The sequence below is a fragment of the Mercenaria mercenaria genome, unplaced genomic scaffold (genome assembly GCF_021730395.1).
Source record: "Mercenaria mercenaria strain notata unplaced genomic scaffold, MADL_Memer_1 contig_571, whole genome shotgun sequence".
NCBI lineage: Eukaryota > Metazoa > Mollusca > Bivalvia > Venerida > Veneridae > Mercenaria > Mercenaria mercenaria.
Window position 1 is genome coordinate 11,756 of NW_026463452.1, and position 21,899 is coordinate 33,654.

General features: G+C 36.9%; 1 protein-coding gene across 1 annotated transcript; it reads left to right on the forward strand.

Annotated features, from left to right (window-relative positions):
* Window positions 1-386: 386 nt before the first annotated feature.
* On the forward strand, window positions 387-20,842 carry LOC123545616 (uncharacterized). The gene is made up of 4 exons (XM_045331939.2): window positions 387-468; window positions 1,672-1,728; window positions 14,958-15,164; window positions 15,344-20,842. The coding sequence occupies exons 1-4, from the start codon at window positions 450-452 to the stop codon at window positions 16,018-16,020; spliced, it is 960 nt and encodes a 319-aa protein (XP_045187874.2). The 5' UTR covers window positions 387-449; the 3' UTR covers window positions 16,021-20,842.
* The last annotated feature ends 1,057 nt before the right edge of the window (window positions 20,843-21,899 follow it).

Consider the following 21,899-nt stretch of genomic DNA (forward strand, 5'->3'; position numbering starts at 1 on the left):
GTCATCCAGCTGGCTTATGGAAGGTCGGTGGTTCTATCCAGGTGCCCGCTCGTGATGAAATAATGCACGGAGGGGCACCTGGGATCTTCCTCCACCATTAAAGTAGGAAAGTCACCGTATGACCAATAATTGTGTTGGTGTGACGTTAAATCCAACAAAATAAATAAAATATGACCCAATCTTCATGATTTTGCAGACAAAAAATTTAGCCCATGCTGTTTGCTTTACCATAGACATTTTGTTGGGTAATTATTCTATGTTGGTGTTGCTCCAGTTGATAAGTAATCATATCAAAAACTTGCAAACAGGAAATTAAATGAAGAACGTTTGTTTGTCTGTTTTATCACAACAGTCAATTAACTGCTGATTTTCCTACATTTTCAGGTGGCCATATAGCCAATTTATGTTTAGGAGTATTCGTTATTGTTATCGTTCTTGGTACAGCAACAATGCCGGTGATTTTACCAGGTATAAATTTTTCAGTTATCTGACTTACTAGTCTCCCACTGGTCCTAAGACCAGCTTCATTGACCTTAGAAATGTGTTTTTCCACTTCTTCATCATTCTGTCTTTCTGTCCACATTTTCGTGTCCAGTCCATATCTCTGCCATCCATTAGACTAAGTGTTACTGTGTAAAAAAGTTTTCCTTAATGAGATGTTGAATAATGACATCCAGAGCCCTAACTCAAAGGTCAAGGTTACACCTTGAGGTCAAGAGACATTTTTTGCTCAACTATACAAAGTATATAGACAGGTTGGGCATGTATCAACATCCACGAACAACTTGATTAAAGTTTTGATGTTTTTCGCCTTTGTGTCTGTTATCATTGAATGGATTTACTTCAAACTAGTTGCTTCTCATCATCACCTACATCATATGGTACAATGGCCATAACTTCCAACAGTCATTGTATTTCTTGAATTATGTCTTAGACTATGTCAAATCTTGGAAATACCTTGTTAACATTACAGTCCACGTTTTCTGCCAAATCTGTATGAATTTTGTCATTATAAGATCTAGGTAAAATTTGAAACTAAAGTCTCTTCGTTAAAAAAAATGTCACTAGGTCAGATATTAGAAAATGGTTTTGTGTGATTCATATGAAACGTGGTAATGTTTGCGTATATTAGGAAAGTCTTGTTAATACTCTTTCTGATCTACATGAAACTTAACCAGAATGATTATCTTTTTGTCTTTTTGAAATCTAGGTCATTTTCAAGACTGGGTTGTCTTAGATTAAAAAAAAAAGCAAGGTCACTGTGTTAAATCATAGGAAATCCTTGTGAACATTGTAGCCTGTATTTTCTAACTGATGTTTATGACACTTTGACCATAAGAAGGAAAAGTGGACCACACAAGTTACCAAAGAATTTAAATTGTTGTAATTTTATTTAATCCAACTAGTTTCATGCTATATTTGTCCTTCAATAGTGATACTCTAGAATTTGCTACTATAGTACCAAATTGGGAGTATTTAGTCACATAACTTACAATTGTAAAAATAGATTTATATTCCGAAAATGGATTTGTGGAAGGGCATTATTAAAAAAAGCTACTCTTCAATCAGTCAGATTCAGTTATTTCCAGAAATGTTTTATATTGTTTTGTTCATTAAAGAATCCTTAATCATGAATCAGTAATCTAGTGTAAAAATGAACTTTCTTTTCAGCATCACCCACTCGTGAGAAGGTAGTGCCTGAGGATGGATCATCAGCCAATGCAGACAGTTAGTATTATTCACATTTTATATGGTTCTCATCCAGTGTTATGACAATAGTACAAGTAGTATTGAAATGTTTTAGCACTGGTGGTTTAAGAAATAATATTTTCTCATTTAGTGATTTGTCGCTGAATAAATCATTGTTTGGAGTTCAGATGCGAAGGAATTATATCACGAGGGCGCAGCCCGAGTGATATAATAATACGCATCTGAACGACAAACAATGATTTTATTCAAGAGCAAATCACTAAATGAGATATATTATTTCGATTCTAACACGTTACCAAGGACTTCAAAGTACATCCTTGACGGCATTCATTAAATATTTGCCCGTTTTCAATCGGTTTCTTTTCCAGCGCACCGCTATGCCGTTTGACGCTATGACGTAATAGTTGTGACGTCAGAACAGTGAATTGTTGAATAATAATTCACTGTTTTCAGCCTTCTTTGTTTAATAGGAAAATGAATCGGGTTGTGTTAGAATTAGTGTTTAAGGTGTCTCACTGAGATGCAGGTAATGCAAATGCTTCGACAGACCATGAAGAAATAGTGGCACTGTCCAAATTGAAAGATGATCAAGTTCATTATAGAAATTTAGCAGGGTAAGGGTTAAATGAAGGCCATCTTTCAGCCATTCATAACACTGGAATAATATTCAAAATTGGACTAGATCTACTATGAATATGAAAAAAGATATAGCATTTACAAATTTAAGAAAATGGCTTACCATTGAGGCAGCCATTTTAGAGTGTTGATGACGTCATTCACGCACTGCTGTATTACTTAATCAAATACCTTTTAAAGAAAATTACTTTATACTGTTTCTTGAGTTTAAGATATTGTGCATGATAAATTTTCAGCTTGATTTTACAAAGCATGTGAAGAGCTGTCCTACTCATCAGAAAGGTTGTTTCTGGTTTATAGCTTTAGTTTAGGATTGACTTACTGTCACCAAACTTTGTATATAGCAAGCTAATATGAAAAATTGGCTTTGGATTGTATTTGGCATCACTGTTACTAATTTTAAAATGGTATCTTCAGTTTGGGTACAGTCATCTTGTTAACAAATTGGATGGGAAGATAGCTTTTATTAAAGACAAAGGTTGGGAATGTGTTTGTACAGCACTCCAGTCAAGGTCAAGGTCACTCCTACTTAAAATAGAAAAGTGGTTTCTGCTCAATAACAGTAAGGAATTAGATAACTTAATTAATCTGCATATTTTGAAAATTCTACTGTGGTGTAGTGAGCTAAAGGATGGTCTTTTGTACATTTTGTAAATGCTGAACAGATTAGTCTGGTTCAATAACTGGTCCCGGCCTAGCTTTTAAATTATTGCCAAGGTCACTGTTACTAAAGATTATTTTTCACTGTCGTCATCAAAAGGGTGTATTTATAGCTTTAATTAGGATTAACTTAATGTCATCAAACTTTTGGTATAGAAGCTTACATGAAAAACTGGTTTTGGATAATATTTTGGGTCACTGTTACTAGAAATAGAGAAATGGTTTCCTCAACATATCTTTTATTAGGGTATATATATTGTCACTAAACTTGATATGCAGATAGCTTTTATCAAATACAAGGTTGGGAATGTATTTGGGGATCACTCAGGTCAAGGTTACTGTTACTAAAAATAGAAAAATGGTTTCTGCTCAGTAACTTAAGCTAGGAATGAGAATCATAGATGCCATAGGGTCATTACTGAAAATAGTAACAGTTTCAGCAAAGTGATTTAGAAGTTACCATGTAGGTAGCTTGAATGAAGTCAAAGTTCAAGGTCAAGATCATTGTTACTAAAACTAGAAGACACATTCTGCACGTTTGGATCAAAAAAAATTTTACAATGTAGAATTTGATTAAACCCTAATTTTTCAAAACTTCAGAATATACTCAGACAATTCAGCAAATAAAAAAGATAGAATCGTGTGCTTCATTTTTTGCTAGACTGATTTGAAAAATTAAGACCTCACGCAAGTTTTCATATTGGGAGTCTATGGGAAAATCACAATTTTCGTAACATCTTCGCAAATAGAAATTTTTTTTACAATTTAGATTTTAATGAAACTTCTCACAGTTGTAAATAATCATATAGCCTATAATATTTTGAAAAAAAGATGTATAGGTCCGTGTGCTTGTTTTTAGCTCAACTGAGCCAAAGGCTAAGGGTGAGCTATTGTGATCACTCACCGTCCAGTGTCCGTCCGACGCCTGTCCGGCCGGCATCCATCCAGCACCCGGCCGGCCGGCGTCCATCCACACTTTCCTTTAAATAACATCTCCTCCTAAACCACCTGGCCAATTTTGATGAAACTTCAAAGGGATGATCCTTGGATGGTCTTCTTTAAAAATTGTTCAAAGAATTGAATTCCATACAGAACTCTGGTTGCCATGGCAACCGAAAGGAAAAACTTCAAAAATCTTCTTGTCCAAACCACAAGGCCTAGGGCTTTGATATTTGGTATGTAGCATCATCTAGTGGGCCTCTACCAAGATTGTTCAAATTATCCCCCAAGGGTCAAATATGGCCCCGCCCTGGGGGGGTCACATTGTTTCTATAGACTTATATAGGGAAAAACTTTGAAAATCTTCTTGTCAAAAACAAAAGGGCCTAGGGCTTTGATATTTGGTATGTAGCATCATATAGTGGGCCTCTACCAAGATTGTTCAAATGATCCCCCTAGGGTGAAATATGGCCCCACCCAGGGGGGTCACATGGTTTATATAGACTTGTATAGGAAAAAACTTTAAAAATCTTCTTGTCTGAAACCACAAGACCTAGGCTTTTGATATTTGGTATGTAGCATTGCCTTGTGGTTCTCTACCAAGATTGTTCAAATTATTACCCTGGGGTGAAAAGAGGCCCTGCCATGGGGGTCTCTAGTTTTACATAGACATATATAGGATAAAACTTTAAAAATCTTCTTGTCTGAAATTGCAAGGCAAAGGCTTTTGATATTTGGTATGTTGCATTTCCTTGTGGTCCTCTACCAATATTATTCAAATTATGCCCCCCGAGTTGAAAAGAGGCCCCACCCAGGGGGTCCCAAGTTTTACATAGACTTACATAGGAAAAACTTTAAAAATCTTCTTGCCTGAAACTGCAAGGCTTATGCTTTTGATATTTGGTATGTTGCATTGCCTAATGGTCTTCTACCAAAATTGTTCAAATTATGCCCCTGGAGTGCAAGAGGCCCTGCCCTGGGGGTCCCAAGTTTTACATAGACTTATATAATTAGGAAAAACATTAAAAATCTTCTTGTCTGAAAGTTCAAGGCCTATGCCTTTGATATTTTGTATGTATCATTGCCTAGTTGATCTCTAACAAGATTGTTGGAATTATGCCACTGGGGTGAAAAGAGGCCCCATCCCAGGGGTCACTTGATATATGAGTTACATGTATATAGGAAAAATACTTAAAAAATTATCAGATCATATTTCCTAGACTGTTTAATTATATTTACCGGATGACCCCAAGTGATAAGGGGTCACCCGACTGTGACCTTGACCTACTTTCTTGTTTTTAGCTCACCTGAGCACAAAGTGCTCAAAGGTGAGCTTTTGTGATCCCCCTGTGTCCGTTGTCGGTCGTCGTCGTTGTCGGCGTCAACAATTTGACTGTTAACACTCTAGAGGTCACAAATTTGGGCCAATCTTAATGAAACTTGGTCAGAATGTTACCCTCAATTAAATCTTGGATGAGTTCGATATCGGGTCATCTTGGGTCAAAAACTAGGTCACCAGGTCAAATCAAAGGAAAAGCTTGTTAACACTCTAGAGGTCACAGTTTTGGCCCAATCTTAATGAAACTTGGTCAGAATGTTACTCTCAATAAAATCTTGGACGAATTTGATATTGGGTCATCTGGGGTTAAAAACTAGGTCACGAGGTCTAATCAAAGGAAAAGCTTGTTAACACTCTAGAGGATACATTTTTGGCCAAATCTTAATGAAACTTGGTCAGAATGTAACCCTCAATTAAATCTTGGATGAGTTCGATATCGGGTCATCTTGGGTCAAAAACTAGGTCACCAGGTCAAATCAAAGGAAAAGCTTGTTAACACTCTAGAGGTCACAGTTTTGGCCCAATCTTAATGAAACTTGGTCAGAATGTTACTCTCAATAAAATCTTGGATGAGTTTGATATTGGGTCATCTGGGGTGAAAAACTAGGTCACCAGGTCAAATCAGAGAAAAAGTTTGTTAACACTCTAGAGGTCACAATTTGAGCCCAATCTTAATGAAACTTAGTCAGAATGTTACCCTCAGTAAAGTCTTAGACGAGTTTGATATTGGGTTATCTGGGTCAAAAACTAGGTCACCAGGTCAAATCAAAGGAAAAGCTTGTTAACACTGTAGAGGCCACATTTATGACTGTATCTTCATGAAACTTAGTCAGAATGTTAATCTTGATAATTTCAAGGTCCATTTTGAATCTGGGTCATGTGTGATCAAAAACTAGGTCACCAGGTGAAATCAAAGGAAAAGCTAGTTTACTCTGTAGAGGCCACATTTATGACCATATCTTAATGAAACTTGGTCATAATGTTCGTCTTGAGGCTGTATAGGTCAAGTTTGAATCTTGGTCAGGTGGGATCAGGTGGGATCAAAAACTAGGTCACTTGGTCAAATCAAAGGAAAAAGCTTGTTAACACCCTGGAGGCCACGTTTATGACTGTATCTTTATGAAACATAGTCAAAATGTTAATCTTTAGGTCAAGGTCGAACCTGGGTCATGTCAGGTCAGAAACTAGGCCACCGAGTCAAATCAAAGGTAAAGATTGTTAACACTGTAGAGGCCTCATTTATGACTGTATCTTAATGAAGCTTGGTCAAAATGGTAATCTTGATATTCTCAAGATCCAGTTTGAATGTGGGTCATGTAGGATCAAAAACTAGGTCACCAGGTCAGATCAAAGGAAAAGCTAGTTTACAATGTAGAGGCCACATTTATGATCATATCTTAATGAAACTAGGTCAGAATGTTAATCTTGATGATCTGTAAGTCACGTTCAAATCTGCTTCAGGTGGAGTTAAAAACTAGGTCACTAGGTCAAATCAAAGGAAAAGCTTGTTAACACTCTAGAGGCCACATTTATGACTGTATCTTCATGAAACTTGGTCAGAATTGTAATCTTGATGATTTCAAGGTCCAGTTTGAATCTGGGTCATGTCGGGTCAAAGAATAGGTCACTAGGTCAAATTAAAAGAAAAGCTAGTTTACACTTTAGAGGCCACATTTATACCATATCTTAATGAACCTTGGTCAGAATGTTAATCTTGATGGTCTTTAGGTCAATAGGTCAGGTGAGCGATACAGGGCCTTCATGGCCCTCTTGTTTAAGATACAGCCTTGAAATTTAGATGACATGTACAGTTTTGCACACCAATCTTAAAAGTGACTTTCAGTGACCAAGAATATGACCTATTGATCTACTTTCTTGTTTTTAGCTCACCAGAGCACAAAGTGCTCAAGGTGAGCTATTGTGACCGGTCATTGTCCGGCATCCGTCATGCGTCGTCCGTCAACATTTGCCTTGTGAACACACTAGAGGCCACATTTGTTACCCAATATTTATGAAACTTGGTCAGAATGTTAGTCTTGATGATCTCTAGGTCAAGTTTGAAAGTCGGTCTTGTGGGATCAAAAACTAGATCAGTAGGCTAGATCAAAGGAAAAGCTTGTGAACACTCTAGAGGCCACAGTTGTGACTCAGTCTTTATGAAACTTGGTCAGAATGATTGTCTTGATGATTTCTAGGTAAATTTCTAATCTGGGTCATGTGGGGTCAGACACTAGGTCACCCGGTCAAATCAAAGGAAAAGCTTGTGAACACTTAGAGGCCACAATTTTGACTCAATCTTTATGAAACTTGGTCAGAATGTTTGTCTTGATGATCTCTAGGTCAAGTTTGAATCTGGATCATGTGGGGTCTCAAACTAGGTCAGTAGGCCAGATCAAAGGAAAAGCTTGTGAACACTCTAGAGGCCACAGTTGTGACCAATATTTATGAAACTTGGTCAGAATGATTGTCTTGATGATTTCTAGGTCAAGTTTGAATCTGGGTCATGTGGGGTCAAAAACTAGGTCACCGGTCAAATCAGAGGAAAAGCTTGTGAACACTTTAGAGGCCACAATTTTGACTCAGTCTTTATGAAACTTGGTCAGAATGTTTGTCTTGATGATTTTTATGTCAAGTTTGAAACTGGGTCATGTGGGGTCAAAAACTAGGTCACTATGCCAGATCAAAAAAATATCTTGTCAACACACTAGAGACCAGGATTTAAGTTTGAAACTCATGAGAATTAATCAGAATGTTTGTCTTGATAATCTATAGTTCATGTTTGAAACTGGGTCATGTGGGGTCAAAATCTAGGTCACCCGTTCAAATCAAAGGGAAAGCATGTGAACACTAGTGGCCACAGTTGTGACCCAATCTTTATGAAACTTGGCCATAATGTTTATCTTGATGATTTCTAGGTCTAATTCGAAACTGGGTCATATGGGTCAAAAACTAGGTCAGTAGGGCAGATCAAAGGAAAAGCTTGTGAACACTCTAGAGGCCACAGTTGTGAACCAATCTTTATGAAAATGGTCAGAATGTTTGTCTTGATAATCTCTAGGTCCAGTTTTAATCTGGGTCATGTGGGTTCAAAAACTAGGTCAGTAGGCCAGATCAAAGTAAAAGCTTGTGAACACTCTAGAGGCCACTGTTGTGAATCAATCTTTATGAAACTTGGTCAGAATGTTTGTCTTGATGATCTCTAGTTCCAGTTCGAATCTGGGTCATGTTGGGTCAAAAAGTAGGTCAGTAGGCCAGATCAAAGGGAAAGCTTGTGGACACTCTAGAGGCCACAGTTGTGGCCCAATATTTATGACACTTTGTCAGAATGTTTGTCTTGATGATTTTTAGGTCTAATTCGAAACTGGGTAATGTGGGTTCAAAAATCTAGGTTAATAGGCCAGATCAAAGGAAAAGCTTGTGAACACTCTAGAGGCCACAGTTGTGACTCAATCTTTATGAAACTTGGTCAGAATGTTTGTCTTGATGATCTCTAGGTCCAGTTTTAATCTGGGTCATTTGGGGTCAAAAACTAGGTCACATGGTCAAATCAAAGGAAAAGTTTGTGAACACTCTAAAGGCAACAGTTGTGACTCAATCTGTATCAAACTTGGTCAGAATGTTTGTCTTGATGATCTTTTGGTTAAATTAGTAACTGGGTCATTTTGGGTCAGTAACTAGGTCAGTAGGCCAGATAAACTCTGGTGAGCGATATAGGGCCATCTTGGCCCTCTTATTATGCCCCCCTTTGAAAAAGGAGGGGTATATTGTTTTGCAGATGTCGGTCGGTCTGTCGGTCGGTCGGTCGGTCGTAATGTAGACCTATCCGTTTCCGGATGATAACTCAAGAACGCTTGGGCCTAGGATCATGAAAGTTGATAGGGAGGTTGGTCATCACCAGTAGATGACCCCTATTGATTTTGAGGTCTGTATGTCAAAGGTCAAGGTCACAGTGACCCTGAATAGTAAAACGGTTTCCGGATGATAACTCAAGAACGCTTGGGCCTAGGATCATGAAAGTTGATAGGGAGGTTGGTCATGACCAACAGATGACCCCTATTGATTTTGAGGTCAGTATGTTAAAGGTCAAGGTCACAGTGACCCTGAACAGTAAAACAGTTTCCGGATGATCACTCAAGAACGCTTAGGCCTAGGATCACGAAAGTTGATAGGGAGGTTGGTCATGACCAGCAGGTGACCCCTATTGATTTTGAGGTCAGTATGTCAAAGGTCAAGGTTACAGTGACCAGGAAGAGTAAAATGGTTTCCAGGCAATAACTCAAGAACGCTTGGGCCTAGTGTCAGGAAAATTGATAGTTAGGTTGGCCATGACCAGCAGATGACCCCTATTGATTTTGAGGTCAGTATGTTAAAGGTCAAGGTCAAAGTGACCCTGAACAGTAAAACAGTTTCCGGATGATAACTCAAGAACGCTTAGGCCTAGGATCACGAAAGTTGATAGGGAGGTTGGTCATGACCAGCTGGTGACCCCTATTGATTTTGAGGTCATTAGGTCAAAGGTCAAGGTCACATTGGCCAGGAACAGTTAAATGGTTTCTGATCTTCTTGTCCAAAACCATAGGGCCTAGGGCTTTGATATTTGGTATGTAGCAAAATCTAGTGGTCCTCTACCAAGATTGTACAGATTATTTCCCTGGGGTCAAATATGGCCCCACCCCTAGGGTCACATGGTTTATATAGCCTTATATAGGAAAAAACTTTGAAAAACCTCTTGTCCAAAACCACAGGGCCTAGGGCTTTGATATTTTGTATATGACATCATCTAGTGATCCTCTACTAAGATTATTCAAATTATTCCCCAAGGGTCAAATATGGCTCCGCCCTGTGGGTCACATGGTTTACATATACTTATTTACAGTGTGCATATAATTTCTGTTCCTTGTGCAATTACTAAATGCATCAAGGGGGGCATTTCGTGTTCGACGAGCTCTTGTTTAAGCTTTAGCAAAGAAATTTGTTCAAGCAAGCAACTTAACTCAGATGAGCGATATAGGGCCATCATGGCCCTCTTGTTGAAGTATTTGCCCATGATTTAAGTGATCCGCACATTTCATGCTGGTTTTAAGATTTTGAATTATTTAAAGTGTCAGATGTTTTAATATCATATTTTAACTTTAGAAACAGTTGTAGTAAATTTACTCTCGGGTTGCCATTAATTCATGAAATGATTTTCATTTCTGTACGTCGAATTCAGACTTTAACTTACGTGATCCGGATAAATGACGTTATGCCATCACTTCCAGTTGATTAAACATGCAGAACTAACTTAAGGTAGTTCTGCACGTTTGCATCGAAATTTTTCTACAATGTAGAATTTGATTAAACCCGGATATTTCAAAACTTCAGAATATACCTAGAGAATTCAGCAAATAAAAAAGATCGGATCGTCTGCTTTAATTTTTGCTAGACTGATTTGAAAAATATGGACCTCACAATTTTTCATAATGGGAGTCTATAGGAAAATCATAACTTTCATAACATATTCGCGAATAGAATTTTTTCTACAATGTAGATTTTGATGAAACTTCTCACAGTTGTAAATAAACACATGTCCTATAATTTGGTGAAATAAAATGTATAGGTCTGTGTGCTTAGTTTTGAGATATTTGACCATGATTAAAAAGATCTGGACATATCACGCTAATTTTAAGACATTAGTTTGAATATTTTAACATGTCGTATGTTTTAATATCATATTTTGACTTTAGAAATATAGCAACAGTGCAATTGTAATAAATGTACTCGCAAGTTTCGATTAATTCGTAAAATGATTTTCATTTCCGTACGCCGAATCCAGGACTTATTCTACGTTTTCCGGATAAATGACGTTACGCCATCACTTCCGGTTTATCAAACGTGCAGAACTACCTTAATAACTAATGACTTGAAGCAAGAAACATGAATGGCAATAAAACATCTATGTTTGTTGTATCTGTACTTGTATGCATTTAAATATGTATGATAGAATATGACCCTTTTTAGCTCACCTGTCACGTAGTGAAGGTGAGCTTTTGTGATCACCCTTCATCCGTTGTCCGTTCGTCCTTCATCCATCCACAATTTCCTTGTGAACACGATAGAGACCACATTTTGTATTTGATTTTTATCAAACTTGCACACAACTTGTATGGGCCTAATATCTCGGTTCCTTTTGAAAACTTGCCAGATCCCATCATGGGTTCCAGAGTTATGGCCCCTTAAAGGGCCAAAATTTGCCACTTTTGGCTTGTGAACACGAAAATGACCACATTTTGCGATCATCTTTAATAAAACTTGCACACAACTTGTATTGGCATAATATCTTGGTTCCTTTTGAAAACTGGCCAGATCCCATTTCGGGGTCTAGAGTTATGGCCCCTTAAAGGGCCAAAATTTGCTATTTTTGGCTTGTGAACACGATAGAGACCACATTTTGCAATCATATTTAATAAAACTTGCGCACAACTTGTATTGGCATAATATCTTGGTTCCTTTTGAAAACTGGCCAGATCCCATCATGGGTTGCAGAGTTTTGGCCCCTTAAAGGGCCAAAATTTGCTATTTTTGGCTTGTGAACACGATAGAGACAACGTTTTGCAATCGACTATAATCAAACTTGCACACAACTTGTTTTGGCATAATATCTCGATTCCTTTCAAAAATTGGCCCCTGACTGACCTGAAAGAGCCAGAATTTGGTAATTTTTACCTTGTGAACATGATAGAAGTGACATTTTATTTTTAGCTCACCTGAGCAATGCTCAGGTGAGTTTTTCTGATCGCTCAATGTCCGGCGTCCGTCGTCCGTCGTCTGTCGTCTGGCGTCTGTCGTCTGTCGTCTGTCGTCCGTCGTCTGTCAACATTTAGCTTGTGTATGCGATAGAGGCTGTATTTTTCAATTAATCTTCATGAATATTGGTCAGAATGATAACCTTGATGAAATCTAGGCCGAGTTCGAAAATGGGTCATCTTGGGTCAAAAACTAGGTCACTAGGTCAAATCAAAGAAAAACCTTGTGTATGCGATAGAGGCTGTCTTTTTCATTTAATCTTCATGAATATTGGTCAGAACGATAACGTTGATGAAATCTAGGCCGAGTATGAAAATGGGTCATCTCGGGTCAAAAACTAGGTCACTAGGTCAAATCAAAGAAAAACCTTGTGTATGCGATAGAGGCGGTATTTTTTAATTAATCTTCATGAATATTGGTCAGAATGATAATCTTGATGAAATCTAAGCTGAGTTCGAAAATGGGTCATCTCGGGTCAAAAACTAGGTCACTAGGTCAAATCAAAGAAAAACCTTGTGTATGCGATAGAGGCTGTATTTTTCAATTCTTCTTCATGAATATTGGTCAGAATGATAACCTTGATGAAATCTAGGCCGAGTTCAAAAATGGGTCATCTGGGGTCAAAAACTAGGTCACTAGGTCAAATCAAAGAAAAACCTTGTGTATGCGATAGAGGCTGTATTTTTCAATTGATCTTCATGAATTTTGGTCAGAATGATTGCCTTGATGAAATCTAGGCCAAGTTCGAAAATGGGTCATCTGGGGTAAAAAACTAGGTCACTAGGTCAAATCAAAGAAAAACCTTGTGTATGCGATAGAGGCGGTATTTTTCAATTTATCTTCATGAATTTTGGTCAGAATGATTACCTTGATGAAATCTAGGCCGAGTTCGAAAATGGGTCATCTGGGTTCAAAAACTAGGTCACTAGGTAATATCGCGTAAAAACCTTGTGTATGCAATAGAGGCTGTATTTTTCAATTGATCTTCATGAATTTTGGTCAGAATGATACCCTTTGATGAAATTTAGACCAAGTTCGAAAATGGGTCATCTGGGGTCAAAAACTAGGTCACTTGGTCAAATCAAAGAGAAACCTTGTGTATACATATAGAGGCGGTATTTTTCAACTGATCTTCATTAAATTTAGCCAGAATGATTACCTTGATAAAATCTGGTCTGAGTTCGAAAATGGGTCATCTGGGGTCAAAAACTAGGTCACTAGGTCAAATCGAAGAAAAACATTGTGTATGCAATAGAGGATGTATTTTTCAATTGATCTTCATGAAATTTGGTCAGAGTGATTGCATTGATGAAATCTAGGTCGATTTTGAATATGGGTTATCTGAGGTCAAAAACTAGGTCACTAGGTCAAATTAAAGAAAAATCTTGTGTATGCGATAGAGACTGTTTTTTTCAATTGATTTTTATGAAATTCGGTCAGGTTGATTGCCTTAATGAAATCTAGGTTGAATTTGAATATGGGTCATCTGAGGTCAAAAACTAGGTCACTTGGTCAAATCAAAGAAAAAACTTATGTATGTGATAGAGGCTGTATTTTTCAGTTGATCTTCATGAATTTTGGTCAGAATGATTGCCTTGATAAAATCTAGGTCGAGTTTGAACATGGGTCATCTAGGGTCAAAAACTAGGTCATATCTAAGAAAATGCTTGTTTTATCGCAAGAGACCAATTTTTTGGTCCAATCTTAATGAAAATTGGTCAGAATATTTGTTTCCATGAAATCACTAGGTCAAACATGTTTTACACTGTTATGGTGTGTTTCTTAGGTGAGCGACCTAGGGCCATCTTGGCCCTCTTGTTGATTTTAACCACACTTACACACAACTTAAGTCACAATAAGATCTCAGTTCCTTTCGAAAACTGGCAAAAATTTTCTATTTTGGCCCTTTCAGCCATATAGAGGTTTCATTTATGCTTTGATTTGATACAAACTTACTCAGAATGATTATCATGATGATTTCTAGGCCTGGATCGAAATTGGGTCATGTCGGGTCAAAAACTAGGTCATCAGGTCAAATCAAAGGAAAAGCTTGTTAACAACCTAGAGGCCACATTTATGACCCTATCTTCATGAAACTTGGTCAAAATGTTTATCTTGATGATATCTAAGTCAAGTTTGAAACTGGGTCATATGGGGTCAAAAACTAGGTCACCCAGTCAAATCAATGGAAAAGCTTGTTAACACTCTTGTTCATTTGATGTGCATGAAACTTGGTCAGAATGTTTGTCTGCATGAAATATCATATGAATTTTTATCTGGGTCATGTGGGGTCAAAAACTAGGTCACCAGGTCAAATAAAAAATAAGCTTGTTTACACCCTAGTGGGCATGTTTTTGATTCTGTCTTCATAAAATTTGGTAAGAATGTTTGTTATCATGAAGTCTTGGATGTTTTCAAATGTGGGTCACGTGGGGTCAAAAACTAGGTCACTAGGTCAAATCATAAAGCTTGTATACACTCTAGAGGCCACTTTTTTGCTCCAATCTTCCCGAACCATTGTCAGAATGTTTGTTTTCATGAAATTTTGGACAAGTTTGAATCTGGGTTATGTGGGGTAAAAACTAGGTAGCTAGGTCAAATCAAAGAAAATGCTTGTTTACACTCAAGAGGCAATGTTTTTTGGTCCAATCTTAATGAAAAGTGGTCAGAATATTTTGTCTCCATGAAATCACTAGGTAAAACATGTTTACACTGTTATGGTGTGTTACACAGGTGAGCGACTTAGGGCCATCTTGACCCTCTTGTTAAATGGAACATGATGGCGTGATGCAAAGTTTGAAAACTTTGTTTTCATGGAATTTCCATGTTTCTTGTTATCTAATAATCTTGAAAGTGTGTTAACTATTTTAGATGTTATCTTCTTTAGATGTAAAAACAAAGACAAAACCATCAGGAGAGGAATTTAAAAAGAAGCAAGACAATACACTAACCCAACCTGTTCTTGATAATTTGAATGCACAAATGCAATATGTTGGAGCCCTTATGATCAATGGTGTGATAGGAGGGACAGTCTTCAGAGTTGGGACACGTTACGTGATGACAGCTTCCCATGTTATACGCCCAGTAGTATATGGTAAGTTCTGAGTAACATATGTCTGCACATTATTCAAGTTTATGATGTTTTCTTTAGAAAAACGTTTATGTACAGTCTTGACTATTTCCTCATAATTATACCTGTTTCACATTTAGGAAGTTTGAAAAATGTTCTAGTTTATTGAAATCTAAATATTTTCTGATTGCTTTTATTTTCAGATGGCGTGTCAAAAGTTTTAGATTTACAGCGTCTTCGAAGTGAGCATATTTATGTTAACTTCAATGAAGCCATAGGGATTTTGCCACGTGTTGTTTGTTACTTAAACTGTTGCTTTTACCATGAGGAATTAGATGTAGCTGTTTTAGAATTAAGCAATTTAAGTGGTTTGCCTGGAAAAATGCTCCTGTGTAAGGGTGATACCAATCTTGAAATTGAAAATGTGTCTGTTATAGGGTATGGTAATCCAAAACAACAGTTCAAGAAGCATTTGGACCCGTTATGTGAAGTTGTGCCTCAGCATGGTAGAGAGATTAGGTTAGCTCATAGATATCTGAGAAAAAACAAAAAAAAGATGAAAAAGATGTTATCAAATCCCAAAACAGTAGATGATGGTTATCAAGGTTATGATGACGAGAAAAACATAATCTTTCACGGGTTCTTGGAGCACGGTGCCTCTGGGGGACCATTGTTAGTTTGCAATGATCCTCACTCTGTGAAAGTTATAGGAGTCTTGACACATGGAATTCCAGAATGCTTCTATAATCTTCCAGATAATGAGCAAAACAAATTTCCAAAAAATTTTAGATTTCACTTGGCTTGTAGGATGCCAATGATTTATAATGCAATTTATGCTGAAAATGAAGCACTGGCCAAAGATTTGTTTGGGGGACACTGAGACAGCATTTTGTTTCTCATGGAAAAAAGTAAATTTAATATGACAGAAATATGTACTCTTGTTAGAAGTCAAAATTAAATTGGTACTTATTTGTCAAAAAAAAGTATGCGTGGTAGATGACTTTCAGCGTGAATTAGAATCTGTTCAGGGCATGCATAGAATACATATCAGTTGCAAATATCCAGCACCTGATTGGTTGATCTGACATTTAAAATTAGCCAATGGCAAGGTTGCATTCCGAGACTGGTCTCCAAATCTTAGTTGAGAATAGAGAATATTATTATGTCTCCCCCACCCCTCTGGGGGAGACATATTGTTTTTGCTCTGTCCGTCCGTCCGTACGTCACACTTCATTTCTGATCAATAACTGGAGAACCATTTGACCTAGAACCTTCAAACTTAATAGGGTGGCAGGACTTATGGAGTAGATGACCCCTATTGATTTTGGGGTCACTCTATTAAATGTCAAGGTCACAGGGGCCTGAACATGAAAAACCATTTCCGATCAATAACTTGAGAACCAGTTGACCAAGAATGTGGAAACTTCATAGGATGATTGGACATGCAGAGTAAGATGACCCCTATTGATTTTGGGGTCACTCAGATAATGTTCAAGGTCACAGGGGTCTGAACATGGAAAACCATTTTCGGTCAGTAACTTGAGAACCACTTGACCCAGAATGTTGAAACTTCAAGGTCACCCCCCCCCCCCCACCCCCACTAGGGGAGACGTATTGTTTTTGCCCTGTCCGTCCGTCACACTTCATTTCCGATCAATAACTGGAGAACCATTTGACCTAGAATCTTCAAACTTCATAGGATGGCAGGGCTTGTGGAGTAGACAACCCCTATTGATTTTGGGGTCACTTGAACCACTTGATTCAGAATGTTGAAACTTCATAGGATGATTGGTCATGCAGAGGAGATGACCCTTATTGATTTTAGGGTCACTCTGTTGAAGGTCAAGGTCACATGGGCCTGACCATGGAAAACCATTTCCAGTTAGTAACTTGAGAACCACTTGACCCAGAATGTTGAAACTTCATAGGATGATTGGACATGCAGAGTAGATGACCCCTATTGATTTTGGGTCACTCTATTTAATGTCAAGGTTGCAGCAGATAGAAAATGAGAATCCATTTCCGGTTGATAACTTGAGAAGCATTTGACCTAGAACCTTCAAACTTCATAGGGTGATAGGAATTACAGGGTAGGTGACCCCTATTGTTTTTGGGATCGCTCTATCAAAGGTCAAGGTCACAGGGGGCTGACCATAGAAAACTCTTTCCAATCAGTAATTTGAGAACCACTTGACCCAGAATGGTGAAACTTAATGGGATGATTGGACATGCAGAGTAGATGACCGTTAATGACTTTGGGGTCACTTGATCAAAGGTCAAGGTCACAGGGGCCTGAACATGGAAAATCATATCCAATTCATAACTTGAGAACCTCTAATCCCAGAATATTGAAACTTAGTTGGATGATTGGACATGCCAAGTAGATAATCCCTATTGCAGCCAACCATCAGTGTCTCTTTGACTTTCGCTCCTGTTCCCTATTGACTTCTTGCATGTACGACTATGCATTGGGGGAGACATGCACCTCTGTCTTTGGTGCATTGGATAACAGTCATTATGCATGATAAATCTTTAATGTCATTTTTCTAATCTTTAAGTCATTCATTGAAAAAGGTTGCAGTTAATTTTGGTTTGCTTTCAATAATTTACATCTGATACAGAGTATGCATTTGAGGCAAGTTGACTGTAGAATTAAAAGGAGCATTTTTAAAGGTAGGCCCATATTTCTAGTCCCACAAATATGAGCATAATCAAATGCTAATTGTTTTGTTTGTACTAAAGCATTATGTTACTAATGTTCTTATTAAATTTATATTATACAAGATATTTTATTTAATGTACTTAAGTTTGAAATGTTTGCATTAATCTGGTTAAAAAACATTTTGTTACTTGCAAAATACAACATGTTGTCAAAAATTTAATGATTATAAAAATCTAAAGTGTACCAGGATTTGAAGGGTTTAACATGTGTCAGTGTTATTAAGATGGTAATTGGTGCTTGTGTCACACGATATTATGGAGAAATGGTTGTGAAGGAGAGCTCTTGATCTTTATGTTACCAGTAATGTTTCTTTATGTAACAGGGTGAATCCATATTTTTTCAGTTAGATAACTTTCAGATTGATGTCTGGGGTAACACATACTGAGTTAAAGCATATCACATGTGTAGCAGCTCAGTAGGTAGAGCGTTGGTCTACGGATCGCGGGGTCGTGAGTTCGATCCTCGGGCGGGGCGTATGTTCTCCGTGACTATTTGATAAACGACATTGTGTCTGAAATCATTAGTCCTCCACCTCTGATGATTCATGTGGGGAAGTTGGCAGTTACTTGCGAAGAACAGGTTTGTACTGGTTCAGAATCCAGGAACACTGGTTAGGTTAACTGCCCGCCGTTACATGACTGAAATACTGTTGAAAAACGGCGTTAAACCCAAAAACAAAACAAACAAACAAAACAAACATGTGTAGCAAGACAATTTATTAACAAAATGTAATACTGCATTAGGTAGCACCTGCCTATACTTATGTAGAAGATAAGGTATTTTGTTGTCTACTATCAAATGGCAGATTGATTTCTAAGCACATGGTTTGTATAGTACAAATTTGAAAAATGGGTTTCAAGATTACAAGAGAGTGTGTAAACTTTGAATACATTGTTAAACATTTTTTAAGGTGCTCTATTTTATAATGGATTAGTAATGGATCTGTTCAGAACTTTTATATTTGATCATTTACACTCATTTGTATTCACAGTATGCTTATACATGCTAGACTTTCACTTGAGGTATTATAATTTTTTATGGTTTTCTATCCTTATTGTCCTTAGTATAAATTTTGATCTCGCCCACCTAGCTTATCGTGAGTTTTATCCTAGGCCTATGTTTTCCTTGACAGTTTGATAGAAAACATCACATCTGTGAAATCATTCAGGGGCCTCCCTGGCTGAGTGTTTAAGGGCGCTAACATTAAATCACTTGTCCCTCACCAATGTTGGTTCGAGCCACACTTGGGGCATTGAATTCATCATGTGGAGAAGCCATCTAGCTTCCTTACAGTTCTACCCAGGTGCCTGTCCATGATGAATAATGCACAGAAGGGTCCCTGGGGTCTTCCTCCACCATCAAAGCTAGGAAGCCAACATTTTACCTATAATTAGGTCACTGTGACTTTAAACCCAACCTTTAAAAGACTTATTACAGAAATCATTTATCCTCTATCTCTGATTCATGAGGGTGAGTTGATTGTTACTTGTTGAGAACGGGTTAGTACTGGTACCGATCCATGAACACTGGTAGGGCTAGGTAACTGAAATACTGTTGAAAAACTGCTAAATGCAAATACAAGCAAAAACGAAAACTTGTTTTTTTGGTGCATGTTGATGCTGTTAGATGGAAATGTAAAACTAGAAACTACATTGAAGTCAAAAGAAAAACATTCTTTTAAGCAATTTTAATATTAAAGGGAGATAATTGAAAAAGTTTATAATAAGATGAAAAAGCATACATTTGTAATAGGGGTCTTATTCCACTTGGCAGAATTTTCTTATATGAATCTCATAATGTTAGAAAAGTGAAAAATGTCATGAAATGTTGCTTAAATTAGACTGACCACCTGCTGACACATATATATAGTGTAAATTTGGTTGGATTTTATTGTCAAAATAGTTTGTCCCCATGATATTAAACATGTCAGTTATGCAGTCACAGATATACACTTCTGTTTAAAACTCTTCAAACATGGATATTTGGCAATAAATAGGCCTTGAAATAAATTATTTACTGTATATAGCAATACTGATAAAAGTGTAGTGATTGTTAAAAATACTTATCTTGTATTAAAGATGAGCATAATTTTATTATGTAAATATATTTCTATAGTGTGATCTAGTCAGAAATTCCTTGTCATGTGCCATATTTGGTGGCAGATCTTTAAGTCTTCTTAAAATGTTTGTGATGGTTGAAAGGATAACTCGGTTACTTTTCTTGATGATACACTAACCATGTAAATAAAGAAACCTGTAAATTTAACAATTTGTTTTAACTTGGATATGTTAAGTAAATCCTACCCACCTATAACACTTTATGTTGACTATGTATTATTATTTGTATTAGGTTTCTCTTCTTATTGTTTAAATAGACTTTATCTTGTATTACATTTAATATCATGCATTTTATTACTTTTTCTTTTCTTTTTTTTTCAAATAGAGCTTTTTTAAATTTTATATTACATGTATTATTATTTATTGTATTATTTTTCTTTTCTTGTTGTTTGGATAGAGATTTTTTTGTATTGTATATATTACATGACATTGTATTACTATTGCCTCATTGTACAGAATACCGGTATGATATAACTTTCATCTTACAAAAGCTCATTACAGAATTGCTGATACCACTGATCAGAAACTATCACAATGACATCTAAATTGAAACTTGTTCTCATCCACTAACTGACAATTGCTTGGCACTTTTAGGTTTTAAAGTTCTGGGATGATTGCATGTAGTCATTATATGAGAATGAAGTAATTGTTTGGTCAGTATAACAAACATCAGGGTTTACAGAAATGGTCAAATGGAATATGTTTTCTGATCAGACACCAGATTGTTTGGTTGGTGGTCAATGATAAAGGTCAAATAACCTTTTGAGTAAAACCACCTTATCATCACAAAGGGGGGGTCGCAGTTAGGTGTCTGCGCAAAATGTTTTTTGATTTTCTTTATATTTTATGACAATACACCTACATGTATTAAGTTTCATTCACAAGTGTTACTGTTATCAGTTTTGACTAACTTTTATAGAAATTCACATTTAAAGTGGGTGGGGTAATTTGACATGTAACCAGCCAGGAACACAATCTCCGCCGCGTTTTTAAAAATGGTTCAAACTTTTTACCTGGAACTTTCGTGATAAAATAACTATACAATGGACATTTACACAACATGTTGCGTTTTAAATTGTCTTGAATACTTTTTTCAACACAGAGCCACAAAGTGGCCTAATCAAATTTACTGATTTTCAATGGACGAACTTCACCAAAAATCTAAAACATTTTTTATTAGTTGAGATATTTAGGTGTTATTTTCAGCAGATATTGTAAGCTAAATAAACATTAAAATGACAATATATCAGTACACTCTGATAAATACTGGAAGAGTGGTACACTCTCAAACTAGGGAAAAGTGGGTGGGGTAAATAAACATGCGAAGCTAAACATTTGAAGCAACACAACTATAGGAATAATAATTTTGCAGTTCAAGAAATGGCCTCAGATTATTTACTACTATCTTAATTATGCCCGTATGAGTGGCAGGGGCGTATAGATTTGGTCTTGTCCGTGCATGTGAGCGTCCGTCCGTCGCACAAAGTTCTTGACGCATCTAGCTCAAAAAGTATTTGATATAAATTGATGAAAAATTGCATGAGTCTTTATCGTGATATGTACTTGCGTACCTTCTATTTTTTGTCTGGCTCCGCCCCTTATTTCTAGAGTTATGGCCCCTGACATAGTCCAAAACACATATTTTCACCTTGTGACACGCCTAGCTCAGAAAGTATTTGATATAGAATGTGTCTGTAGGACACATGGTGTGCCCCCACTGGTACATTTGTCAAAAATAAGGGGCAATAATTCAATGATTCATGTTTGCAGTTTTAAGGGGATATAGCCTCAACAAACATTTTATACAAAGGATTCATCATTCTAGGCCATATACCTCTTGAACTATGAGCATCACAAACAAAACATCCACTATTTTGGCTATTTTAAGGGCAATAACTCTGTAATAAGCGCTAAGGTTCT

What these genes read in the sequence shown, in the direction of transcription:
- LOC123545616 (XM_045331939.2), top strand. An exon ending in ATCATCAGCCAATGCAGACA is followed by an intron (nt 1,729 to 14,957) that starts GTTAGTATTATT and finishes TATCTTCTTTAG; the next exon opens with ATGTAAAAACAAAGACAAAA. An exon ending in TATACGCCCAGTAGTATATG is followed by an intron (nt 15,165 to 15,343) that starts GTAAGTTCTGAG and finishes TTTTATTTTCAG; the next exon opens with ATGGCGTGTCAAAAGTTTTA.